The sequence below is a fragment of the Lonchura striata genome, chromosome 2, assembly GCF_050655825.1.
Source record: "Lonchura striata isolate lonStrDom1 chromosome 2, ASM5065582v1, whole genome shotgun sequence".
Lineage (NCBI taxonomy): Eukaryota > Metazoa > Chordata > Aves > Passeriformes > Estrildidae > Lonchura > Lonchura striata.
In genome coordinates this window covers 44,129,060-44,156,968 of record NC_140704.1, presented here as the reverse complement: position 1 = coordinate 44,156,968, position 27,909 = coordinate 44,129,060, and the positions used below count along the sequence as shown (strand labels likewise).

The 27,909-nt window shown below is 43.7% G+C and overlaps 1 protein-coding gene across 3 annotated transcripts; it reads left to right on the top strand.

Annotated features, from left to right (window-relative positions):
• Positions 1-328: 328 nt before the first annotated feature.
• Positions 329-27,909, top strand: LOC110471067 (C-C chemokine receptor type 8). Of its 3 annotated transcripts, XM_085573298.1 has the most exons (3): positions 1,505-2,723; positions 13,986-14,189; positions 16,357-27,909. In XM_085573298.1, the coding sequence occupies exon 3, from the start codon at positions 16,366-16,368 to the stop codon at positions 17,419-17,421; it is 1,056 nt and encodes a 351-aa protein (XP_085429424.1). In that variant the 5' UTR covers positions 1,505-2,723; positions 13,986-14,189; positions 16,357-16,365; the 3' UTR covers positions 17,422-27,909. The 3 variants fall into 3 exon arrangements, with proteins under 3 accessions (XP_085429426.1, XP_085429424.1, XP_085429425.1); XM_085573300.1 differs by lacking the exon at positions 13,986-14,189 and having other exon boundaries at positions 329-2,723; XM_085573299.1 differs by lacking the exon at positions 1,505-2,723 and having other exon boundaries at positions 3,409-14,189.

Here is a 27,909-nt window from a genome sequence, read left to right as displayed (position 1 = left end):
AGGAAAGTGTGGCAGGAAAGCATTAACCCCAGGGAGTCAGGGACCTCTCCTACTAAAATCAGACTTGTCAATCCCAGTATAACTGAGGCAGAGAGTGAGCAAGCTTGAAAAACTCCTTAAAATGACAGCAGGTTTACATCTCCTGCTACAAAAAGCCAGCCAAAAACAAAGCCAAAAAAAAAGTTTCCTGAACAAAACATCACCAAAACAGCTTCTGAAACACTCCACAGACTGGTTTTGGCCAACCCTAGGGCAGGTTTTGCATCCCCTGGTGAGATGAAATATATGCTCACACCTCTGATGCATCTGTGCAAAAGTCAGGTAGCACAGCTTAAAGAGGTTTAAAGGAAAGTGAGTTTAAAACTAGTGCCTACCTTTGCCAGCAATGACTGAGCACTCCATTTTGTTGCTTTAGCACAGTGAGGGAGGCATTTGAGCTGCTGGGAAAAGAAGTTATGAAGCTTTGTTTGACTACGCACAAAGTTGATGTTCATGAGCTGATCTAGCTAAAGCAATACAAAACCATGCAAATGAAATCTCAGTTTAAGTCTAGTTATGTCTAGTTATGTAATTCTGCACCAGCTTTGTGCCTTTCTCCCATCAAAGCAAGTGAAATTAATATAAGCCACATTTATGTCAGCTTGAGTAGAACCTTTTGTATGCAGGTTTCTCTAAAACCTGCTTTTAAACTGTCTTCAAGGCAAAACACCATACTCATCTTTTCTAGAAACTTAGTCAAAACATCACCACATGTTTCTGGAGCAGGGACTGGTACATTTTTGTTTACTTCCTGCACTTTTACTGAAGTCAATATCACCACTGGAGATCTTCAGCCAGTGCTTTGTGCAGTAACACTGCTGTGGTCAGTGGAACTGCACTTGTGGGACTAAATTTGGCTGTGTGGGTTACTGTCCTGCTGAGCTGCACTGGGGAAAATGAAATATGAAAAGGGAAGAGAAACACGCAAGAGTGAACTGGCATTCTGCTGTAGAATTGGAGCCATCATAATGAGTAGAAATATTTATTCTTAATTTTATCCTTGAAAAATTAAAACCAGGCAGGGAAAATCTAGGCAGGGACAATCTGGACCTTCATGCATCTTCCTCTTCCCAGTGCTCCCCTTGCAATTTTAGCTCTGGTCCTCTCTTTCCCGCAAGTTGTTTTGCAACCTCTGCTCCTTGTTGCACTGTGTGGCACAACACAAACAGCCCACGATGGCAACTGGGGTCTAAGGTGGATGGGGGGAGTTTGGTTGCTTACAGGATTGCCTGCACCCTTGGTTACCGTGACCTGGCTCAGGTTCCCTGTCCTCTGATGAGCAGATCTGATCTTCACAGTACTGCTCACATAGCTTGGAGAGCTACAGAACAATGGAAGAATGTGTGTGTTTTGGGGGTTTGGCCCTGTCTTCTGGAGGGCGTGTGAGGAGGAACTGACAAGATCTGGTAGCAGAGCAGAAGCCTTGTGGGAGTCCTGCCCCCAGCTCTGCAGAGCCAGACAGCTGCACAGCTGCCATGCCAAAAGTGGAAGCTGGGGCACACAGCCAAACTGGCTTTGCACAAAGGGGAACCAACCACGAGCTGGGGGCACAGATCCTGCTCTCTGCTTACAGCAGGTAAAGCTAAGGGTTAGCTAGTCTCAAGGACAGCTCCACACCCACCTGGCAATGCAGGCAGCAGAGCTTGATTCCTCAGGTCAATGTGGTGCAGCAGAAGAGGAAGAGACATTGGAGCATCTGAGGGAACAAAAAAAAGAAGTTTGGCAAGATGTTCATCCTCATTGCCTGATTTCTGTTTCCTTCTCAGTGCTGCACAGACTATTCTGCCCTGTCCCTGGCTGCCTGTGACCTCCCTAGATGTCCCCTAAGCATGCCACAGGCTTGTGCTCCATTGCTGAATCCGTGCTAGTGAAGGCAGACAGCGAGCTGCATGCAGGAGTCAGGGGTGGCACAGGAATAGGTACATTTCATGGACTGTCACCTGTGTAGTGGAGACATCCTTTGGTGGAGGGCTGTGGGCAGCAGAGGCAGCACCAGGATGCATTTTGCCATAGGCTGGTGAGCCCCAGAAGAGGTGCCATACAGCTGTCTGCGTTCCTCCTTTGGGTCTTCCCTGAGTGCCTGTATAGCCCTTGCCATCCTGTGCTTGAGGCTGCCCCTGATGTCCTGTGGTGGGGTCCAGCAGAGATGAAAGGACTACTCAGAATAGATGGGACACAGGGAAAGTGGCTGTGCAGGTGTAGAAACACCAAACATGTAGCTGTCTGAACTGAGGAACTCACACCGTGCTTCCTGCTCCGGCGTTGCTCCAACATTGGAGCATTTTGCCCGTTTTAATCAAGTACCGTGAAATCCGTAGGCACTCTAGGACCACATTCACAATTAGAGACAGAGAAGCTGGGTAACAGCTGCAGCAGTCAGGGAGACAACAGCTCACATATATTGAAACATACAGAAACACTCTTTCCAGAAAACTGGACTATGTCTGACTATTTGCTTAGGGGGGGAACCTCAATGCCCAAAGGCAGCCAGTGCTGTCCCCATGCCAGCTTTCAGCTCCATCTGGGCATCCCTACAGCCTCAGGAGCCAGCAGCTGCTGAGCACACCACAGCACTGAAAGCTGCTCCCGCACGGGCTCCTGCACAGGTCCTGCTGGAGCGCACGCTGTCGGCCGAGGAGGAGGAGGAGGAGGAGGAAGGCACTGAAGCAAAGCCAAGCTGAGAGGTAGGTAATGATCACAGGCATGGGAATTTGCTTCACCTGCCTGCACTGAGGAAAACTTTCCCAAACCCTGCCACTTTGCTACAAGGGGGCTGACCAGTGGTGGTATTTTATCTTTAGAACAGCCTGTTGCTCTCTTTCTGATGCGCCTCTTGTTTTTTTGGACTCCAGGAAGCCTAATTGCTGCTGCTGCAGCTGCCTTTGCACTGTCATGGAAGAGGCTATGTTGAAAATTGGTCACTTCTTCCCTGGCTGATCCCTGTATTTTTGCACCCATGAGTCTGTATAAGCTGGTGCATCTGTCAGCTCTGCAGCGCCCTCTCACCTTGGGTAATCCAGTCCCTACAGTGCCTGTGCCAGGATGTGAAACATAAGCATGCTGGGGATGCTTTCAGCTCAGGTTTTCAGCTGTGTGTTCACCCTTTGATGATGGCCAAAGGGCTGATCTTTTTTCTCCTGTGTAGTTCTCTGAAAACACTTCAAATGAAGTGTAAGACCTGTGTGTCCCTCACTGCCAGCAGAGTTGGCTGCTTTTTATGGCAGGCAGGATTTTCTCTCTGCATGCAGCAATTCCCTGCCCTCCGTTGTCACACCACAGGTAAGCCTCCTGCTTGCAGTGCAATGTGCACTTAGTGGCCATGAAGGAGCCACAGTGGGATGTCAGGGCAGCAGTAGGAAGCAGCTGCCTGCCCAGCTGCTTCTTCCCCAGAGCCTGTGGCTCAGCCCTGCATCACACGGTGAGGCAGTCATTTTGCTGATGCTCCTGAAAACTTCTTGTTTCCTGGAAGAAACAAAAATACCTTGCTTTTTGAGTAAGATTGATTTTCAGACAGAGCAGGCAGAACTCCTTGCTGTGCCCCTTGGAATGCATAGCCACGCTGAAGCTGGAGCTATTTTAACTGGAGTTATGGCTGTTTTGCTAGACCAACTTCTCTGAATCCCAAATCCTTTCAAGGTTCCTCCGTTATTTTTGTATTGGTTGTGTGAATATTTTTTTTCCCAAAGAGTTTCTTGGAGGATCACCAAACACCCTTGGGATCAGCAGGATGGAGGGTACTGAATGCTATTTCTGATAGGGTTGTGTAACACCTGAAGGCTATTTGTGTGATCTTGTTAGCCACCAGCTCCTTAAGACAGACCATAGTTTAGGATTCTAAACATAAGATTAACTAAAAAACAACTTTGTATTAAAAGCAAGACTGGATGTCAGACTTGCAGATATTCCCAGGGCTGAGCTTTTAACAATCCCAGTGATATAATGATGCTATTTTGTCACAGGTTTCTAGAGAGTCTGGAGACCAATGTGTAATTTTCCTGTGCAGTCACTTCCTTCTTTTGTGCAAAGAGGTGTGTTTTATACCAACCTAAACAGCAAGAGCCTAAGTGAAATCATGATGGGAGCATGCTCATACTCTTGAATAGCATGCCTTACTGGGAATTAAATTGTGTTAACCTCCCTTGGTTTATGTGGTCAGCTGCTGATTGATGCCTTATCACAACACCAATTCACGTTTTAAAGAGCAAAGAAAACCCCAAAATGTTGTGCATTTTTCTAAAACGTGTGATTTCACTTTGTCGCCTTGGACTGAGGATCTATTTTATTATGCTACAGAGAAGAACTTCTGTTTTAAATTTGTTTTAAATTTTCCAAGCTGAAATAAGCCACAGTGGGAACAAACGAGGGTTGGTTTGTTCCATCTTCAGACCCATTTTGCTGATAAAAATTCTAAATAGTCAAAAAGACAAGCTTACTTTAACCCAGCTTATGGCAACTCATTGATAAAGTGAGGTGTGAAGGTTTCCAAGAGCTGACTGCCCCCATCTGCATGCTGGGCTGTCTTTTAAAGAAAGCTGGCACTGGGAAGAGTTTTCCAAGTTTGGAATTGCTTACTTTGTACATATTTGATAGAATAAAGGTAAAGCAAGCAGACAGCATTTTGGATTAAGGAAACTTAAACATCCAAACAACTATTTTTTTTGTTTTGAACATTATTTGAGATTAATTCAAGAGCTTTCTTTTTCTTCAAAGGGTGCCTAAAGCACTGTGACTCAACTCTTGACTTCAGGATTTCTCAGATGTCCTTTTCTCTGTTCAAGAAATATGGACACATTACCATTTTTCTTATTTATGAATTAAGTCTTGAGTCGTGCTCAGAAAGACCTTCAAAAGGTTAATGAATCTTTTGACCTTTTACTCTCCTACCTACCAACTTACAACGTAAGATGTCTTGAATTATTGGTCCTTGGAATTATTTGAGCTTATCAGAAGAGTCATCAAAAAAAAAAAAAAAACCCAAATTGTGTTTTGTAAAAGGAAAAATGAGATTTTTACTGTGCAGTGGAAAAGTTTATCTACTTTATCCCACTCATTTGAAACCACACCAGAAAAAAAATAAAGCTGCAGTTTGATATCAAGAAGGAAACCTGACCCACATATCTGCATACCGGAAAGTGACTCGTCCTTCTCTTATTCAACCCATGCTGCTACACAGCTTCTTGCTGGATTTGTTATTTTTTGAACATTTTAGACCGTATCTATTATCTTCATTGGGCTGTGAATGTCCATCTCCAGCTCACAGGAGAGGAGGATGGTGTAGGTGGTGAGAATCTGTTTTACCCTGTCTAGCTTAAGGGATCTTCCCCACTGCTTTGGTGAGGAGCAGGTAAGAAGGTGAATGCAAATAGCAAACTCCTTTCTTTCAGTGCATGATCAGCCAAAGTCACATTTGCAGCCCCAGGCTGCTGCTGGGAAGCCTTGACATGCCTCCCTGTAAGCAGCAGGGGCTTGGTTATTCGTTTGTTCTCTCCAGCAGCACCGTGCAGGATCAGGAGAGAGTTTAAACGTGGTGAGCACTGATCCCTGCAGGTTTTGTACCAGCACTGCTGCCTTCAGCTTAAGACAAGACAGGGGTATCTGATGCACGGTAGAACAATCTGCCCTGCTTGCTCGTGCTGTGTCTGGACACTGAGTGCAAGGGCCTTCCCTCTCCTCCAAAACATTCTAGCTCACAAATCCAGCAGAGCAGCTGTGCTTGTTTTGCTTGTTTCCAGTGGTGTGGGTGGTGGATGTGCCTGGTGCGGACAGCAGGGTGGGTCTTTGGTGTGGAAAATGAGTTCCCAATAGCCTGGTTGCCACACCTCACTGGGAACCTTTTCCCCTGGATGTCTTGACCAGAAAGGTTTGAAATTCTTTCTCTGATATTGGTGAAAAGCCCCCACAGGTTGAACACAGCACAAAAGGGTGTGTCTGCATTCTGCATTGTCAAACTCTTTTAGCTTTACATTTATCATTGTGAGCTGGACCCCTACACTTCCAGCTGTTGCCAAAGACATTCTGATACCCTCATTTCCAGGCCCTTTGACTCATCACCTCTCATAGAGAGGGCTGGGCAAACCTTGAGGTTTTCAGCACTTGGTGTCTTGCACATTTCCTGTGAGAGGTGGCAGAAAAAATGTGTTTCCTGAGATGAAGTAAGCAAAAAAAGAATAGCTACGAAAATCAGACCAAAAGAACATAAAAAACTAAGAAAAATAGTAAAACTGTTCATTAGCTTCCTGTTCACCAGTGACTCAAATAAAGATTTATCAGTGGTGTTACCAAGTTCTCCTCACACCTCTGCTCATACTGCAGCAGCTTAGGTGGGTGTTACCTCAACAAAGCCTCTTTTTGTGCCCCTGGCCAGGGCAGACGCCTGAAGGAGACAGGACAATGCCACACAGATTTGAGATTGTAGCCACCATGGTCAAGATGGGAAATGACAGATGCCCAGATTTCAGTGCATGATGCTTTTGAGCTGAGAGCAGCCTGCCAGCGGCAGGGTGCAGGTTTGAATCCAGGGCTCCTGAGTCATCAACCCACTTTTAAACTGCACAGGCTTCCCTCGTTTAGGAGCATGATCTCATGTGTTTTACCTTTTTCCTTTAAAAATCTGATAATCGTCGGGAGTTTCTTCCAGAGGAAGCTCCTGCAGCATAAATGGACACAGACATGGGCCCTGGCACCCACGTGGAGTTCCCACCCTGAGGTCTCCTGGTTCCTTGCAGCCCCTGGGCCAGCTGAGAGGCCTCAAGTGGTGCAGCCACTTGTGTTTTTCGGTGGTGTCTGACAGGCACTGCCTGGCTGGGCTGGGATCAGAGCAGTGCCCTGGCTGGGCTGGGCAGGGGTGCAGCTGCAGCTGGGTGCTGCTGGCTCAGGGCCACCCCGCAGACGGGAGGGTGGCTGGTGGCACCTTTGCTCTGAGCCAGTGTGGCCAGCGGCAAGGTGTGGTGGTGAGCTCTGGACAGCCAGTCAGCACAGGAACTCTTGATAATCCAGTGGGGAGCCATCAGTTTATGCCAGAGAAGGAATTATGTGCCAGTCAGTGCAATTACAGCTGCTGGAAAGCACGAGAAGGAATAAGCAGGAAAATAAAGAGTAGTGCCTGATACAGATTTGCCAAGAGGCAGCTATGTCAAATCAGCCTCAGTTACAGGCTCATGCCACATGGCAAAGCAGTGGTATCCCATGGCTCAGAGCAAGCTTTCTGAGCACCTCCAACAGCCTTTATGTGGGTGCACAAGTGCTCAGACAAACTCTGGTGTGGTTGCCACTGGACAGGAGAGCTGCCCAGAAGGATCCTGCATCCAGAACTGCATCCTGCTCTTGCACAAACGAGCATTTGCTGCACTTTGCTGCTCTGGATGAAACTCTGGTGCATGATTTTGCTACTTCTACACATGCCATCACATTGGGAAGGAGTACTAATGTACTGAGGGACAGGATGACTGCTTAAATTGCCCTTGACAGATGAAAAAACCTGGCAGCAATGGGCTGCAGCGCATTAAGGACAAGTGACCACTTCTCTCCACGGGCAGGGTCAGCTGAGGCCACAAACAGCATGGGGAAGGCAGCACTTCTGAGGAAGGCAGCACTTCTGGGGAAAGCATCTGGGTGCTGAAATCCAGCATGAAAGAGCTGTGAATCATCAGTGTTACCTGACTGCAAAAGAAAACAGCTACCCCAGACAGATGACTCTTCTGGTCTGCTTTGCCAGTTTGGGCACTGCAATGCAAAAAAAAATTAAGAAAAATTGGACACCAAAGAAGAACAGAAACTACAATTAACAATTTAGAAAGCATGACCTCAGAGGAAAAAACATTAATTGTGAGCTGTTAAAATTGAAGGAAAACATTGTCTTATAATATTTTAAAATAGCTAGAAGTAATTGTTCCTCCATGGCTAAGGTAAATAACTGGCTCAGATTATACCAGGACAGCTCTGGATGAAGACAAATTTACCAGGAGTAAATCTGGAGAAGCTCTAGGATGGTTCATCAGGAGAAGCTGGGGGAAGGCAGGGGCTGTAGGAGCAGGTGGAACAACTGCATAGGAAGAGTAACAGTGGGACACTGCTCTTGCTTTCAAGACGGGACAGACTCGATGATCACCCAGTGCAGCCCTGTCTTCTGTGATTTCTCTGTTCTAATTGATTCTTGCTTGCAGCCTTCTCTGCTCTCCACCCTCAGCCAAAGCATTGCCAGATGAAAATCCCAGAGGTGCCTGTGCACTGGTGAACCAAAAGTTTGGGACAGCAAAGGTTTAAAGACCTGTGCTCCAGGGTGAGGAAAAAAAGCATCAAGTAAGAGACAGACGGAGAAGATTTTTGTTCTCAAAGACTGCATATGCAAGAGATGCATTTGTTTACTCCTTTGTGTCCCACAATTACCCTGCTGTAATGCTTGGGTGAGAAAATCCCACTCACTGCTGACACTGCTATGAATGAGTTACTGTGCTGGGAGTTTTGCAACGCACTGATTTCTGCTTGGGTGAAACCAAACGATTGTGCAAGGCTGCAGCTGTCAGAGCCATAATCCTTGTGGCTTCGGTGCCGGCAGCGAAAAGCAGAGCGTGGAGCAAAATGAGCCCTTCCAGACCTCACCAAACACCCCCAGCTGCTTCTCCTACATGAACTCAGAAACAGTTTTTGGAGGATTCTCTGGCTCACAGCCTTTTTTATTGCACTGAGCATCTGCTGCAGGAGAGAGAGCCAGAACAATGCCCAATAAGTTTTTTTGGTGCACATTTGTACGTGTCTGCATACACAAGCACTTTGTTACGGTAATACAACTCTACATTTTAGTGGTGAGTGTCAATTTTTTTGCTGATCAAGTTGAGAAGAAAAATAAAATTTTCTGCCTGCTATCAGCAGAATAGACACATCTTAGTTCAACTGGAAAGTTTTTGAAGCTTTGAAGTTTTTGAGGAAAAATAAAACAAAATACTATATTTGAAAATGACACTTGTGAAAATGAAAAGTGGCAGTGTTCTGGGTCTTCTTAGAATAAAGTATTGCAATTGTTCTTCCTTTTTCTCATGATTTTGCAGGGGGAGAATCTTTCCCCCAAACAACTTGGCACTTTCAGAGATATTTTAGTCAACAAAAATATGCTTTTTTGATGTCAAAAAACCCATCACTCAGAATCTTACCTGGTCACAAAATCTCACCCCCCACTTTATACATGGGCATACAAATAAGTTATTCTCATGTAGAAAAGAAAGTGAACCATTCTGCCATATGATAGATTTTTACCTCTACACTGGCAGTGGTCTGATGAAATGAATTTTTGTTAAGATAATGTGGTCCTGCTAAGATAGTGTGCTGATAGCTGATGCTGATAGACACAAACATTGTGAAAATAACTAAAGCAGGCAATGATTCTTCAAAAGATAGCTCCTGTGTGGCATTTCCTCTTTCATCTCACAGGTGAGTAACAGCCCTGGACTTCCAGGGCTCAGTGTCCCCCTTGCCCACTCCTGCTGCTCTAAGAAAGAGGGGTGCAAGGTGCATTCACTGAGGGTGCTGCAGCTGGGGAGGGGCAGTTGCTGGTCCACATAGGCAGAGACACTTAGGAGAAGTTTATTGGGACAGAGAGATGGCCAGGAAGAGGAATCTGGGGTGGGACAGTCATCAAAATACTTCTTGCCAAGCTGCTCCCATGCTGCAGAGAGCACGCTCACCCTGACCCCCCCACTGCAGCCTTCTCCTGCAAAACTGAGCTGTCCTCGTTGTTTTTCTCACTAACAGTGAGGACTGCTGGTATTTTGCAAGGCATTTCAGCTGAACAACCCAGCATCTCTGAACATCTCATAAACCCCTATTGCAGTTAATCCTGTTTGTTTTCCTCTGCTGAACTAAGTCATCTCTTCCCTCTTCCAATATAACACAGTAAGAACTCTGAGATGTAAATTGAGAGCAGATCTGTGCACGGGGTGTCTCCACTGCCAGTGAACCTTTCTGGCTGTAGGAGCTGGAGATGTGGCCATGCTGTTTGTCTCACAGCAAGATTCCTTTTAGTTGCAGCATTTGCCACAGCCTTTCCATGTAACACAGGTCTGCAGTGAAGCCTCACTTCCCTGATCTTGGGGCTCTGAGTAGTTTGGAGGAGTGGAAGTCTGCATTACTCTGATGTGCTGATCACTTTTGGGCTGACAGTGTCTTCAGCCATATGAAGGGCTGCGTGGGAATTTTTCCCACACTGAAGCAACTGTTCTGACAGAAGATAAAACAGCAGAAACTGCAACTTTGAGTGCAAATAAAGGAATGGCTGTGGTGGCAGCTAAAAGAGAAGTGTGAGCAGTGTGGCACACAGACACTGGAGACTCCCCAGCCCTGTCAGCTGTCTGGAGCTGTGGTGGCTGCTGCAGGCTGACCTGTCAGCCACTGCCAAAACATGAGCAGACAAAACAGAAAACTCCTCATACAGCAATATTTCTGCTATGTTTTTTAACTTGAATGGAGACTGCTTGCACCAGCCTTTTCACAAAGTAGTGATGCCATCTAGCTCTTCCCTCTGTACTCACAGTACTGAGTGTGTTCATGGACCCAAAATGGCCCTAGGCTGGAGCACCAGAGGTAGCCACAGCCAGTTGTCTCTGTTTTGCTGTAAGGTATTTCTTTCCCACAGTAAATCCCACAGAAGTATAGAGAGTATTGCTAGCCCTGGTATTAGGGACCAGATAAAATTGAGCTGGAGGGATACTGCAGGGTAGCAGTCAGGGCTCCTGGAGAAGGAAGCTCTGGGCTGGATTTTGTCCAGGATCTTAATGAGCAGATTCAAGACCTTCTTACTCATCAGCTCCCACCCAGCACTTTGGGAACATCCTGAGGCCCTGGGGAGGATTGCCTGGTGCCTGCTGTCCTATCCCTGGCTATGAGAGCCCCTGGTCATGCATCCCCTTCAGACATTTAGCAAAAGACCATATTACACACCAGCTGCCTGTCTCTCCTCCCACAGCAAGCCTGGTCCACAGCCCCAGTGCCCCAGCAGCAAACTCACTTGAGCCCAAGGGGGTAAATATTGTTGTCATATGGCTGTACTCCTTTAAGATGAGAAAATCTCTTTTCCCCTGGCCATGTCTTCACTGGGTAGTCTGTATGTAGCAAACATATCCTTTTCATGATCTTACTTTACCACACTGAGCACTTGCACTGCCCGTCCTGCCACCTTGCAGCCTCTCTGTACCTCTTTCCACCAGAGTTTAGCACTTTTGAGTGCAGTGACCTTTAACTTCTGTGCTCCTATCTTGCCACTCTTGCTGGTTTACCACATTTTCTTTGTTGTCCTCCTCACAAGAACTACAAGGGGCTGTGTGTTGGTTTGGTAGAAAATTCAGCTTTGACTGCAATAGCCCCTGTGTAACTCAGGGCTTGGCATTTGTCACTCAAAGACTGAAAAAGTGTTGGGAAGGATACAAGTTATTACAGCCTGGCTCACAGCTGTTATGAAAGAAATTGGAAATGTGTACCTCTCCTCCTCCCTCCACCAGATATCTTCCTCTGAGCTTTCAAGGGAAGCACACCTGCATCTTGCAGCACCCAGATCTGTGAACACACTGGTGGTTATTTATCTCTACTGCCCTTCAGCCCAGCAGGGCTTTGCCTGCCCATGTCTCTCTTCAATTGTCTGTAGGAGAGCAAGTAGGGCTCAGCATGGGAAGAAGAATAAAATCTGCCTGTGGGTTTTCCCTGTCCCCCAGCACAGGCATCTCCTATTAGTTTTCATCATTGTAATTATCTCCATTTCAGCCAAAATCATAATTATATTCTCTTCAGTTCTCAAGCCCACCCCTATGGGTTTTACCTCCCACCCACCCTCGGACCTGCCAGTCAGAAACAGCACCTTTCCTAAACTCATCTCTACTCCATTCCTGTCACTGCTTTTGACAAATGACGTCCTCTTCCTCCTTTCATGAATTCCCTTTCTCTGCTGAGAAAAGATCAGTTTCTGGCTGTGTGTCAGGAGCACCAACCACCACAGAAGCAGTTGCAGGCATGTAAACCTTCCTGAAAGCCAGGTAGGGCCAGGGACTCACACCTGTATATCACTTCCCAAAACACAGCAGAGCTACTCTTGGAAATGTTCCATCAGACCCCATAATTCTACTATTTTCTCCAAAACACCAGCACCACCACAATTTTTTCCTCACTCACCTTATCACTCTCCAAGCTGTTATCCATGTGCCTTAGTCTGCCCAAAGTACAGCAACCAGCCCAGCCATCCTCCAGCCATATCAGTCACCAGGCCTGCTTACTTCTCTTTCAGCTTTTGTTCTCTTGAATTCAAGCTCTTTTCCTCACCTTTTAGGTAATTTGCATCTTCTTGCTTGGTCCAATTTTCTGGAACTCACAGAGCATTTCCCTACTGCCTCTCCCAGCTTCATGCCTCTCTTTGCCTGACTGTGCAGAATTGTGGCTGGTAAAAGTACACAGCTGGGAAATTTCCCAATTAAAAATATGCATTTTGAACGAACTGAAATATTTTTGCAAGATCATAATTTGTGCAGCAGAAAATAACTCAAGAAAAAAGACAAGTTTTTTTCAATTTTAGAATGTGTACTAATGTTTTAAAATGCAGAAATGTTTTATTCCTTTATTAGTTTCATGTCAACTATTGTTTTAATTTTTATACATGTTAATAACTTATCAACCAAACTATTGCAAAAGAAGGATATGATGGAAGAGGAGGCATCTTTAATTTATTAATGTTTTATTCCTAAGAAATAATGAAAGCTCACTTTATTGATTTCTAAATAAATATAAATAAATCTAAATAGAATAAAGTTACATTATGTCATACTGTGTGTCTGTAACACCAGGACATAATACTGACATATTATTAATCATATAATTATTATGTAGAGAATACAATAACATAAAGCTCTGTTGCAACAATTTTCAAAAATTAGTTCTGAAAAAAATATAAACAGAATAAGAGGAGGTGGTCTCTCTTGTGTAATAAGACCAGCTGGGTACTTGGAGGCAGGATGATACCCTGGTCACTGTTAATATTTTGAATATCTCATGGAACAGGTTTTTTCTGACTGTGCTACCAACTAGTGCCAGGTCCTTCAAAACGTTACTCCTTTTTTCCTCCAGCCTGTTTTCTCACTTTTTCTTTCTCCTGCAGTATTTAGCTTTTCTTCTCTTTGAGACTCTTTCACTACTCACTTATGCAACAACAATCAGTGACCTGTAAAGGTGCTGTGGACTGGAACTGAAACAAAAGAACATGTGAATAACTTCAGTAAAAATTGTGTTTTGGATCTGCCACATACTCATTTGGGACTGCTGGTATTCCCTGTGCTCTTAAAAGTCAGGAAAATTGTGCCTGTTGAGATTAATGGATAAAAAGTGTATCATTTGTCTGACTTATAAAGCACCACAATGTACAATTTTAGTGTTTCACTAAATGTAAGTAATTTAAAGTAATTGAATAAAATACAAAATACCAAACATGTCTTTGTTTCAATATTTTGTCCTTTTCCATCCTCAAGTAATTAAAATAAACTTGAAAAATCTCCAAGGTAGCAAAGAAACTTGAATACCTCCACTAAAGAAGAACTGATTAAGAAATGATGCCTAAATGGTATCAGTAGCTTTGAGTTCTTCTTTTGCTCAAAATACTGATGAGTTTTTTAATGGGAGGGATATAAACAGCAGTTGTTACTAGCTGAAGAAAATCAAAAACTAAAATAATGCTAACTAAAACTGGAAATGATATATCAGCTTCTGTAAAAAGCTGCAAATTTATTAGGGTGTCTCCTGAGATGGAGACATGTGAACTTTTAAATTTTTCCCTTAAATCAGGGGAGGCTGTGAAGAAGAGGGGTTTAGCAAACACGTTAAAAGGAGTGCTACCCATTACCGTGTTAAAGACGAGATGTATTTGATCTTTGTTTCGCAGAAGGTGCCTGATACCCCCCTCACTCTTTTCCTGTTTACTACAGATACAGAATCTTCTATTTGTCCTGAAGCCTATTCTGTCTCTGGCAGCTGCCCATTCGACAGCCACATATCACAAAATCTCAGCCCTCTGCACAAGTGAATTGAAAGCGAAGTAAAACTCCTGGAAACCCCTGAGCCCGGCAGCAGGGCACGAGGAGAAGGGGGCCAGGGGCATCTGAGAGAGCAGAGGCTTCCTGCTGTCAGAGGTAAAGTCCATCCATATTCACTGTGCTGTTACCGGGCTGGCTGCGGCAACCAGGGGACCTGCAGCAGCCACCTCTCCCTTGAGAGCTTCTGTAAAACTGCGTTTTCAGCTGGGCTGTTCTGCTGACTGATGTGGAAAGGGCAAAAATGGAAAATGCTGTGGCCTGGTTGGGAGCTGTTGAAGGCATTAATGGTGTAAGGGTGGTCTGAAATAGGGCATCTCCGGTCTCTGTTCAACCCAGGAAAAACACTTGAATTTTGCTGGAAGTAGATACTTTTTAGTTATAAGTCTAGATTTATGTATCTCTACATATCTATCTACATGTTTATAGGTTTATATATCTATCACACAGTATTCATTATTTTTTGAATATTTTTTAGTTTTGGTAGTTGAATCTATGAACTGCTTTTAAGAGGCCCTTGACAGGCAATTAAGAAGCGAGAGCCAGTGCTGCATCACTCAGTCACAGCGTGCCAGTTTCACACATCAAGAGCAGGAAATATTTTCTACCTTTATCTGCTGCTGCAAGAAGAGCCATTAGCTAGTCACTCACCAACTAAATATCTGAAAATATTTGAAAATTTATGCCTTATACAAAGATAAAATTAATAATGCAGATGTCCTAGCTACAGCTTAAGAGTTCAATATAGTAGAGAATGACACTGTTGATGTGTAATTGCAGTTGCGGCACACCTTTTCTCTCATCTTTTGTTATTTCTGAACAAGGAATTCTGTGGGGTTGAATGCTGTATTTGTAACAGTTTTCTCTGCACTGTGCTTACCAACTGAAACATTTCTGGTGCCCCAAGGAAAGCTGAGGCAGGTCAGTGAGGCACGAGCAGCATCCATACCTGGAGCAGAGGATGGACACTGGCTGTTCATACAGATCGTTCTGTTCCCCCCACAGGTGGCACAGCCAGGCAAGAAGGGGTGAATTGTGATTCCTTCCTATCAATATAAAAGGTTTTCACTGTTCTCTCTCTTTTTTTATCTCCAGGCAGCAATCTTTAATTCAGGAGAGTACATAACCTTTTTCTATAGAATTATCACTTCCATTCATGTTATTGCTTCATCTTAACAGCAATTATTATTAAAATTATTCTTCCTTCCTGGAAATTCTGTGTCTTTGAAGCTCTTTCAAGATATGATCAACCTGTAAGCAGGTGCAACAGAGGCACAGCACAGCCTAAGTTTCCAAATGTCTTAGCAGTGAAAAACCAAACTCTTGAAAGAATCATCACTTAAAATGTGAACACTCAAGTCTGGAAACCCGATCTGCTTTTATAGGGGTCATGAACTGACATCTGAAACAATAAAAAAGTTGTCTAAAGCACTGACTCACTCTTGGAGAGCATGTGAGATTATTTTACTATTTTGAGGCTGCCTTCATTGCAATTCTTCAGAAATGAGAGATAGGAACACTCCTGCTAATGATTTGGTTTTCTCTATGCTAGAAAACTGAAGCTGGACAGAACAGGAAGGAGCACTAAGCTGCTGTGTTGTGGCAAAAAGAACAGCCAAGCTGCTCACCAGCTGCCCGAGGTTGGTGGCAGCTCAGAGCATGGCACTGCAAATGTTGCTGTGCAGCCTTGTGAAATCCTTGTTGCTGGAGAGTTTTTTGTATGCAACCCTGGACCCACCCATGGAAAAGTAGCTTGCATGTGCCAGTACCTAGCCCTGATCAGCTCTGCTGAAAGTGAGGTTATGCTGCTTGGTGACAGCTTCATCAGGCAAAACACTTTTCTGAGGGTCTTTACACTACTGGCAAAAAGCTTCCTCACCCAGGGAGCACAAGAAAATTGAGATTCTTAGATCAGATGCAGGATTTGTTTGGGTTTTTTTTTTTATCATTATGACTATTCAGACACCTGAATTTTTCCCTGTCATTGTAATGATGAGGGGCTGGTCCACTGGCACTAACACAGCTTCAGGGAAACAGAGAGCATCCCAGTGCTCACACTTACACATGTATTGGAAAAATCAGCAGGCTGCAGGGTGGTACAACTGCTTGTCCTGCCAGTGAGACCAAGACTGCATTTTGTAGTTCTCTTCTGCCTGGAGGCTGACCCATAGTCTCAACACAACCAAGACAGAAGCAGAAGCCACTGTGGAAGTGCTGTGCCAGGACAACAGCCAGACATTTCTAATCCTTTCTCTTTCTTGCACAGGTGTCTGAGATGAATCCCACCAGCCAATTCCTTGGCACAACAGAATATGACTATGGATACGATGAAAACACTGCTCCGTGTAATGAAGGAAACAACTTTCTCAGGTTTAAATCCTTCTTTCTGCCAATTCTGTACTGCCTTGTGTTTGTCTTCTGCCTCCTGGGAAACTCCTTGGTCCTCTGGGTTCTCCTGACCAGGAAAAAGCTGACAACAATGACTGACATCTGCCTGCTGAACCTCGCAGCCTCTGATCTCCTCTTCGTTTTGCCCCTCCCTTTCCAAGCCCACTACGCTTCAGACCAGTGGGTTTTTGGCAATGCCATGTGTAAGACAATGGCTGGCATTTACTACACAGGTTTCTATAGCAGTATTTTCTTTATAACCCTCATGAGCGTAGACAGGTACATAGCAATTGTCCATGCTGTCTATGCCATGAGGATACGGACAGCCACTTGTGGCATAATTATCAGCATGATCCTGTGGCTCGTGGCTGGCTTGGCTTCTGTACCCAACATCATGTTCAGCCAGGAGCTGGAGATCGAGCAGGCTTTGCAATGTGTCCCCAAATACCCCCCAGGTGACAATACCTGGAAGGTTGCTTCTCAGTTTGCAGTCAATGTCTTGGGCCTCTTGATTCCCTTTAGCATCCTTGTTTGCTGCTACACTCAGATACTAAAAAACCTGCAAAAATGCAAAAACCGTAACAAGGTCAAGGCGATCAAGATGATCTTCATCATCGTCATAGTTTTCTTCCTTTTCTGGACTCCTTTCAACATCGCGCTGTTCCTGGACTCTCTGCAGAGCCTGCACATCATCAATGACTGCAAGGCGAGCTCCCAGATAGCTCTGGCCTTGCAGCTGACAGAAACCATCTCCTTCATCCACTGCTGCCTGAACCCCATCATCTATGCCTTCGCCGGCGTGACATTCAAGGCCCATCTTAAAGGACTTCTTCAGTCCTGCGGTCGTGTCCTCTCCAGCCCTGCCGGAGGTGCCGGGGCTGGACAGTCGATTTCGGCACCCACCCAGCTCTCTGGCTGGTCTGACAGTGCAGGGGTCATGTGAGCACACCTGAGCCACCTTCTGCTGGTGCAAGGGGCTGGCCAAAGTTCTGCTGTGGTCCTGGAGGTCGTACCATGTGTGCAGCATCCCCTGGGAGGTGCAGTATGCCTGTGCCTCCTGCTGGGATATGCTGTCACCTGCCACGTAAGAACTCGTGACATTGATTTCCCAAGAGAACCGGTGCATTTGTGAAATGACCATGCATTGCTGTGGAATAATTTTTAATTACCTTTTAGAGCTCCTTTAGTACACATCAGCAAACAGGCTGCTTTGTCTGGTATCTATTTTCTCCTCTTCTTGCTTCTGCCTCGCCCCCAGGTATGCTGTGCCTTGTGGAAGCTGAATCCCTACATCCCTGGGACAAGCATGTGACACCCCTCTGGAAAGGGGGAAGTGGACAGGCATGGGATTGCCTCACATTGCAAAGAGGGAATCACCTCAGGCACTGTCACAGTTTCCCCTTTGCCTCAGGTCCCAGATGAAAAACCCCCTCAGCTCAACACCCTGTTTGTTATGGGGTGGTCCCAGGGGCACAGCCCTGGAATCCTTGGAAGGGCTGCCACCCTGAGCAGTCTTTGGTAGTGATACCTCCAAAAATAACAAAGCAATGGCTCCAGGTGGCCCCTACACTGGTCACTCGTGGAGGCTCCCACACTTGAGAATGTCCTCAGAGCAGGTGGGGCTCTGCATCACCTCTGGAGCTGTGGGAGCTCCAACTCTGTACCTGCAGCACTCTCTGCAAAATGTAACCATCATAAAATCACTTGTAGCAAAGTAGGCTTCAACTCTTTTCCCAAATGTCTTTATTTTCTGCCATTTTAAAAATGCTTTCTTCTAATAAACATTAGCTACATCTTTTTTGTCTTGGTTCTTGATAGTCTGCCTAATGACTCACGAGCCTCTATTAGGATAAGGAAACTTAGAGTGTGTATTTTTGAATGGGTATCACATAAATGCATCTGATGGAATTTAGATGCACCCTGAAGCTCTTCAGCAAAATAGATCTTATCTCCACTTTTCTGCTGAGGAAGCTTTGTTCTCCAAATCCCAGTAAAAATTCACAGGGAAAAAATAACATTTATATTGAGGTAGTGATACTCCAAACATATTTTTAAAGCTAATCAAGAGAACACCTGAAATCAGGGAAAACACAGCCTGGATATTGTCAAAGATTTTATTTTTTAAGATAATAAAAATTTTAACTATTTTCCTAATTCTACCTTTCCTTCTGAAAACATAATTTCATGTTTTTATGCTTCCTAAAAATTAAAAAAAAAAATTTAACTTGGTGCCAAAGTATTCCTGCTATTAACTATATGGTACAGAAAATACTTCTTTTTTTTATTATAGATAGCGTAAGTAACATTTCTAGGTTTTATTCCCCAATGGATAAGAAATGCCCTGCAACTCAATTATTATTTTTTTTACTCCTCAGAAAACTTCTATTTGGAAATCAAGCTCTCTGTTTGTGCATTTCTCTGGGGTTTTTTGGACTGCATAGGGACTTTAATGATTGAAAAGAAATGTGGGTCAGCATCTCAGGTCAGGTATCTTCTCTCTGTGGCCAGATTTTGGAGTTTGGATGAAAGTGTTTCTGTTTAAAATATTCAGTGACACCTGCCATCATTTTTCTTGTTAATCTTTCAGATCAGGAAGCTACAAGAAACAGAACTTATAACTATATATTCTGCTTTAACTGATATTTTGAGAAGAAGGGATAATGGAAATGTTGTCTGACCAGCCCTCACCCACTGGCACTTTCCCAATGAGCAGTAACATTCTCTCCAGGTTACAAAACAAGGGTCAAAATCTGGTTTCTTTTTTTTACTTTTTTTTTATTTTTGTACAGCTTCTACTGAAATAATGCTTACTCTGTGTGTGTGCAGTAGCAGAATTCAGCCCAAATGATATGTGAAGCCTTAACCAAAGAATAAAAAATGTGCTTTGCTGGTCTCCCTGAAGACTTCTTCCCCACTACATCTTCCACTGCTGTATTTAAAATATTGGTGTTTAAGAATTCAAGAGTGTAGATCCAAGTCCCACGTCCTCTGCCCAAGCACAGCAAACCTCTCACAGACCCAGACTGCAGATTCTGAGGACACTTCTCCTCAAGCAGGCTCCTCTGTAAAATGTGGTTCTGAAAAGGAATAATACATGTAGTTATCTTATTGCCCCTTTTATTGTAAGAACTACCAGAACAGAGACCCAGCATCACCCCAAAACACTTGTACACAGCAAAGCACCTAGAAGTATTGTGCCTCTTCTCTAAACATGAAATTTTATTTTTAATGGTTTGGACCACAAGATTTTATGCTACTCTTATATGCGATGGAAAGAATCTATGGAGACACTAAACAATGTTCAAAAATTTTTGCACTTGTATGCACTGAAAGAGTTCTGGAAAAGAACACAGTATAATAATAACAATGAGCTGGTAATGCCATTTCTTCATTTATACATTTTTTTAGGTAGAAACTTGTCAACAGCAATCTACTTTTCTCTGCAGGTGTAATAATCTTGGAATAAAGCAGGTAGCAGTTGCACTGTTTCAAGGTTCTGACACATAGTAAAATTGGTAAAAGAAATTTTGCAATCAACTCATCAGATCAGTTAGCTTTCATGTGCTCAGATGTTGTCAGCTGCAAATACCACTGCAAAAGCACCAAGTAACAGCTGGGTTTCATGTCACCTAGATTTCCTGGAGCTTGGGGTGATACTGTGAATATATATGCCAAAATATATAGCTCAATCTTATTTCACTAAATTAGTGGAAATGTGATCACTATTCAGAAGAGGATGGAATAAGGAAATTATTGCTGTTTGTAGAACAGATCTAATGAGATGTTGCATATCTAAAGCAATTATTGTTTCTCCAGAGACCAAGCTGTATTGAAACTGTTGATACCAGATTGACAGTTAAACTACTGAATACCACTTTTCACATCTAGTAACACTTCCCTACCTGGTTCTGAACTGTGTGTGTTCTGAAGGGCTCGAACTTCCTAGCTATTGATTTTCATCTAACACGTTTCACTAACTTTTCTGTCTCATGTTTCTATGTCCTTTTGTACCATGATGCCTGTGGCACTGTAACCTTATCCAGGTCTGATCTTACTCTACTCCAAGGCCTCTTGGCCAAATGTGGACATCCTCAAAAACATCTCCCAGACCTTTAAAGTAAGTGAAGTATACGAAAACTGTGCAAAGCACTGCAACAGGCACTAACAGAAAAGCAAAATAACAAGCTATATTGTGGTGCTGCTTGTGATTCCTCCTGGCTTTTCTCCAGCCTATGATTGCCAAGTTCAGAGCTTTCACACTGTTCCTCAGTTCTGTTGACTTGACATGGGATAGCCCAAACATAAGAAGGTGTGAGACTGAATTTCAGATGTTCCTCCATTTTGCCCAACCCCTAGGCTAGGGCCATGAGAAGTCTGCCACGTTTGAGATCCACCACTGAATTCAGTATGGCAGGATACAGCACTCATTGGGAAATTCCATAATATTCCGGGGCTTGACAGCAGAGTTAAAAAGATCCAGGTAAGAAGTATGTATTACCTTCTTCTCTTATTTAAGCTCCAGTTACAAAGGATAGTTGGAATAGCCAAAATCAATGACATTGCTCATTCACGGCCAAACTATTTGTAACTATTTGTAGTCCTTACACTAGAATTTTGGCTACAGAAACACACCTCACACCACCTTCTCCCTCATATCTTGTGTGGGTTTTGCTCTTCTTAATTAGAAATACATTACAACCAAAATACATTATCCAGTGCAAACCCCAAATGCATTAATAAATTAACCCAGAAGTGAGATACAAAACTTTCTGTGGTTTTCAATTTCTGCTGAAATGACCTCATAACCCCACTGAGTTCTAAAGCATGCCTAACTATAACTTTCTTTAACAATTCAAAAATCTCAGAGGTCTGCTCACCACTCTGGTGGCCCTTAGATGACTCCTGTGCCCAACTGCTTGCTCTCTCTCTTTCTCTGTCAGCAGTTCCTTTCCTTCTCTTAGCCTGAAGAAGATAATCAGGTGTCCCCTCTCATCTGTCCCAGTGCACTGCAGTGCCAGATGGCCAGTCTGTCTCTCCCCCTAGTGACTCAAGCTGTTCTCTTCTTTCACACTGATTTTCAAGCTAGATGACAAACTTTTCACTTGTCACAGAGTTCTGACACAGCTTCTCCAGGTTGTGGCTCATATCCAGAGCCTTTGGCCCTAATTTTTAAAAGATTATTTTTCAGGCAGAGAAAATGCTAGGCTACATGTCAGGACAGACTCCCTGATTTCAGATTAAAAAAACACAGGCTGGGCAGGGCTTAGACTTCCCTGACAATCTTTTCAATGAAATGTGTGAAGTTGGAAGTGCCAGTGGTGAGCACTGTGTAAGCATTTAATGTTTAATACATTTAACATATGAACAACTAGGAGACAAGAAATGGTCCCTGGACATGTGAAAACAGTACTAGACAATGAACATCTCCAATATCCAATAGCACTGAAAATACAGTGTCACTTGATGAAGTCTTGTAAAATGGAACACCAGTGTACAAGGTTAACTCTCCAAACAAACATACCAGTGAGTTAGGTTTTGAGATTTCAGGTGAAACCAAGTGCACTTTAGGCAATGAAAATACTTTTTTCCCCCTAGGATTCATGTGGGTCGTTATGTAGGGGTTTATCTCAGAATAACTCAGTACAGCTGAGGCAGAAGTATCAGATTTCCTTTAAATTATCTTACTCACACAGCTTTTCCATTGAAATTATTTTTGCCACTTACTTGTGGTTCGCTTTCATCTTAATGCTTACACAATCTTTACAAGAAGCTAGTTTGCCTGTGCTAAATTTAAAGCAATTCCTGCAATGTGATCTGAGAGCTTTACAAATACAGATGGACTTTATTTCCTATCACTCTTGCTGAGACTGTTTTGCACAGCGGCACAAACAGCCTATCTACAACTGTTCAACTGACAGAGCAGGTGTGAAATGTCTGCCTTGTGACGAAGCTTTGAGCTAGCTCTTTCATTCCCATTACGAGACAGCAATTAGTACTGCCTTAAAATAAATAATTAAAAAAAAAAAAAGATAAAGAGGATGCAATCCACCATAGTACAGAAAATATCACAGTCTTTTGCTGAGAATGGAGAAGAATTTTAAGTCTGTAGTACCACAGACTGCATTTGGTTAGTTTGCTGTGGACTGTGAAAAAAGATTTGATGACTTATCTGAAGCCCTGTGCATTCTTCTGTTTTCTCTATAGAAGTTATAAAGGAAGTGGTGTCCCCACCCATAAATAAAACATGCCAGAAGATGACTAACACCAGATTCATTATGTGTCTAAGCTGGTGTAGGGTGGCTACCCAGCTGGCTTCAAGCTTCTGGGCTCTCCATGGGGAGTTTTCTAGAAACACAGCAGGGTCTCCCAGGTAGGTGCACATGAGTGTGAGGCCAGTCTCTGAGAAGACTGAATACTATTTGGAGGCATTTTTGTCTTTCAGGTTCAATTTCACTGAATAGTCCTGCAGATAGCTGAGAAGCAAAATCAGCCAAGACTTGCATTTCAGAGATGCCAAGTCCTGTGCCACAGATAATATGGGAATCTGCAGGCTTATCACAGGACAGGCACAAGATTCATCAAGGGAGTGAGACACTTAGAGCTGATTTTATCCTACCCACCCCAGAGTGACTAATTCTAGCACGCAAATTAAGCACCTTCTCTTTCTACTTACACTAAGATCTTCATAGATAGCCTCTGCTATTGTGATCCTCATGTTCCAGGAACCAGTGTGAAGATAAGAACCAGCAGCTACAATAGATGAGAACCCTACCCCAGCACAGTACTTAGATTTGGAGAAAAACAGTTTACAAACCAGGTTCTACAAATTAGTGGAAGCTGGCAAAATGGACATAATTGTATTGCTTCATCTCATAAATGTGGTAAGAAGGCAAATACAGTAATATCTGTGAAGGACTCAGAGATTAGCCTGACAGAACTAGAGACATGATCATGAGAGAAAAGCAGAATTCTACAGTTCGATAATGTGCATTAAATAGGGCTCGCTCCTACACTGTAGTGAAGTACAATAACAAGAACCCCAAATAACCAGTCCCTCAGCTGGGAGGGTGCCTTCTGCAAACTGAACCAAACATTGTGACAGGGTACTGAGCACCACAACGTTTGTGAGGAGAGGTTGACATGAATGGCAGATTGCACCGATACGTCCTTGCGTCATTCTTCTGTGAGTAGTGCAGAATATCTTAAGAATATATAGGTCTCCAAGTTTGCTTCCATCTCTGTTACCAAGTCTTACTCCTCCAAGGCTCTGTGGAGTGCCCTAAAGCTGTAAGGAGGTACTGTGACACCTGAACAGCTAATGGCAACTTCCATAAGCCACAGATAGAAACTGTTTTACTTTTATGTATTTTCCTACCCCTCAAAACACAGTTTTGGAACACCTGAATGGGAATGAGGATGTAGGGGAAGAGGAGGACAGGCTTTGCAGTCTTACTTCTGTGCCATGATAGGTATCACATGCAGTTTTCACGGGCATGAGCAGAGTACAGTCTTCATAGTGCCATAACAAATCTGTTCCAACTTCTGGGACCACCACCTGGACTGGTCTTTAGACCTACCTTAGATCTATTTCTCTTCAGCAATGGAAGCTGACAGCATTATCAGGCTTACCTGCTAAAAAATCACCTCGGCTCCAAAGAACAGCAAAACAAAAATATTTGACTTGATGTTTTTCCAAAATAAATGGTTTCTCATCACCAAAAACCCTGAAATCTTCATTCAAGTTACCTGCAAGCTTTGTCAATGCACAGGTGGCTGTCTACCCTGAACTTGTTTTCTAAGGCTGTTTATATCATTAAAGAAAGCTCCCTACATAAGGGGATTCATTCCAGCCTAAGGTGGCGTAACTTAAAACAGTTTGCCACCCTCTGCAAGTACCTACTTCTGTTCCTTGACTAGCAAGGGAGCCCTTAGATTAGCTAGCCAACCACCAGCTAAGGATGGGAGACATTATCCCTGCATCCTACACCTTCCAGTTGGAAGGAGTTGGGAAAAAATTCCCTACTAACAGACATTGCAAAAGCCTGCTTTGTGCTCCTCCTTGTGCTCAGCCAAAGTTGCTACATGCCTGTCCCTGTAAACTTGAAGACAGTCAGCAAAACATCTGATGAGGGCTGTTGTGGGTGAGGGTGCTCGAGAGGAGTCCACAGCATAAGTCTTATTAAGACGTTAATTTAATTCTTCTTTTAGCACAAAAGATCTACTTCATTCAATTTCATAATAAAAAATGGCTGAAGCACACTGGAGCAATAGGAAAGCAACTCCCTCAGTATGCACCTTCCCTCATGCTGTCCTGCTTTGCCTGAAATTCTTGAACAGGCTTTGACACAGGGACTGAAGTCAGCATTTCTCCTTCCATGGAAAGCCTAGAAAATGAGATGAACTACAAGGCCATCTCTTATCTTTGCTATAGTCTTACTGGCATATAGCTGAAGACCAGTCATTTCTGTTCAGGTAAGCTGGTTGGTAACATCACCAATATTTTAGCCATTAGAGATCTGTCTTCAGCATCTCTTTCCCTCCACAGGAAAAGATATTTCTTCAAGAAAAAAGGAAAATTACTTCAGTGCCTTTAAGTGTATTGTCAAAGTCTAACTTCAGCATGCATTTAACATTGTATCATTGTCACAAAAATTTAGTTCTCTCTTACATTCAGCAACTGATGGAGTAATATAAGCACATCATGGTTTGATCCCCCTGCTTTAGTTCTCTCAGTGGTACTGTTGTGGCAGATTGTAGAAAGCTCCAGATGAAGCAGGACAATTTTCTTGCAGAAGTTCTTAATGGTTTTTGATTCTTCCCTTTCATCAAGCAGTACTTCCCTATTTATAAGAATTTCAATGGATTAACATGCTGAAGTTTATGTACTCTTTTCTTACTATTCATTCTGATTTTTTTATGGAGATGGAGAACCTAATTTTTCATGACAATCTTCTCCTGGCAATGTCTCTGACTTTGGGAGAATTTTCTCCCACTGTTTCCTCTGCTTCTATGTTCTAGGCAGTTACATGAATTAGTTAAAGCCCATTAAGCCCATACAGAAAAGATACTATGAGTAAAATAATGGAAATTAAGTCTGAGAGATCCTCTACTCTTTTTGCAGGCACTTCTCACTGGCCATGCTTTCTAGACCAGTAAACATAATTTCTTTCCCCTGGGTTTCTTCAGAGTCTCAACATGGCTGAAAAAGACATTTTCAGGGGATTCTTTTGTAACAGGTTCTATTCTTTATAAGATGATAATAATTTGGCTACAGCACAAAATGTAGTCACAGGTGCTTAAAATTAAGTGCTTGATATTAAATGTTGCCTTTCTTTTGAATGTGTCTTCTTTTTTTCTCCTGTATTTTAATCTTGCTCAAACTTTTCAAAGCTTCAGATTATTTGCATTACCATTTTGGAAAGAGACCATTCCCAGTTTTTAAAGGTTGGAGCAACTGGGGCTCAGGCAGCCTGAAAACATTGTCCACTTGTCTTCAGCCTAAGCCCCCAGATTGGAGCCACAAAGAATTAAAAATCTTTCCAAACAATATGTGAAAAGCTATGCTTTTGTCCTCAAGTTAGAATATGCTGGTCGGTCAGGAGTGACTCATTCACCACCACAAGCATCCACCAAACCCATTATGCCAAACTCAAAACTGCTGTTTGAGAGGGACATGTTATAGAATGGAAATGTATCTTGGGTCTCCTTGTTATCCACTGTGTCACTGTAGGGAAGGCACTTTCTGTTCAGGCTTGAAAGTTTTCAATGGTTTCCTGTCTGTACTTAGAGCAAAATCTACACCGCTCCTTCCCTTATGCGATTCCAGCCATCACATCCCTCTTCTTATAGTCTTGCTTAAGCACTCTTTCTGAAGCAACTTTATGAGGCTCTTTCATACTCCCTGTAACACATGTGATCAGGTTATATATCCCTGGGTTTATTGAAATAAAGTTTTTAGGAAATGAAAAAATCCAGCTAAAATTGCAACACAAGCCAGTCTTACAGCTTTTCAGGAATACTGTAGGAAAACACCCTGCAGTCTTAGAAAGAGTGGTCAAGAGCTGCTGCCAAAAAAGAGCAAATTTTAAATAAGTAGTCCTGCTACAACATTGAAAAATACTCCATAAGTCCTGTTTTATAATGATATATGGGACCCAGTGAGATGCATCCCAGAATCCTGAGGGAATGGTGGACAGCGGTTGCCAAGCCCCTCTCCATGACACCTGAAAAGGCATGGCGGTCAGGTGATGTCCCAGGTGACTGGGAGAAGGGAGACATTGTACCTATCTTTAAAAAGAGTAGGAAGGATGACCCTGGGAATTACTGACCTCTCAGCCTTACCTCTGTGCCTGGGTAGAACATGGAACAGATCCTCCTGGGAGCTGTGCTAGGGCATGTGGAGGGCAGAGAGGTGATTCAGGACAGCCAGCACGGCTTCACCAAGGGCAAGTCCTGCCTGACCAACCCAGTGGCCTCCTGCGATGGAGTGAGTGCAAGAGTGGGCAAGGGAAGAGCCATGGATGTTGTTTACCTGGACTTCTGCACAGCCCTCACAACATCCTTCTCTCTAAGCTGGAGAGAGATGGATTCAATGGGTGAATTGTTACATAGATTAGCAAGTGGTTGGACCGCCCTGTCTGGAGGGAAGTTGTCAATGTCTCGGACATTGACATAAGTGACAAGTGGTGTCCTCCTGAGGTCTGTACTGGGACCAAGTACTATTTAATATCTTTATTAACAAAGGGATTGAGTGGACCCTCAAAATTCACAAATGACACCAAGCTGAGTAGGGCTGCTGACACACCTGAAAGATGGTATGCCATCTGGGGGAGCTGGACAAGCTTGAGAAGAAGGTCCATGGGAACACTGTGAAGTTTAACAAGACCAAGTGCAAGATGCTGCACCTGGATTAGGGCAACCCTTGGTGTCAGCACAGGCTGGGTGATGAACAGATAGAGAACAGACCTGGGGAGAAGGACTTTGGGGAGCCCATGGATGAGAGGCTGGACACAACCCAGAAATGTGCATCTGCAGCCCAGAAAGCCAAATGTGTCCTGGGCTGCATCCAAAGCTGCATGGCCAGCAGGGAAGGGATTCTTTTCCTCTGCTCTGGTGAGACCTCACCTGCAGTGCTGCATCCAGCTCTGGGATTCCCATATGGGAAGGGTATCAAACTGCTGGAGCAAGTCCAGAGGAGGCCACCAAGAGAACTAGAGGGATGGAGGACTTTTCCTGTGAGAAAAGTCTGAGGAAATTTGGTTTGTTTAGCCTGAAGAAAGAGAAGACTTCAGGGTGATTTAATTGTGGCCTTCCAGTGTCTGAAGAGAGTTTCCAAGAAAGGAGAAGAACATTTTACAAAGGCATGGGGTGACAGGACAAGGTGCAATGGATTCAAACTGGAAGAGAGTAAATTGAGATTAGAAGTTTCCAG

Bases quoted from the DNA above. Each gene is read 5' to 3' on its own strand.
- LOC110471067 (XM_085573300.1), top strand. From the start codon at position 16,366: ATGAATCCCACCAGCCAATTCCTTGGCACAACAGAATATGACTATGGA.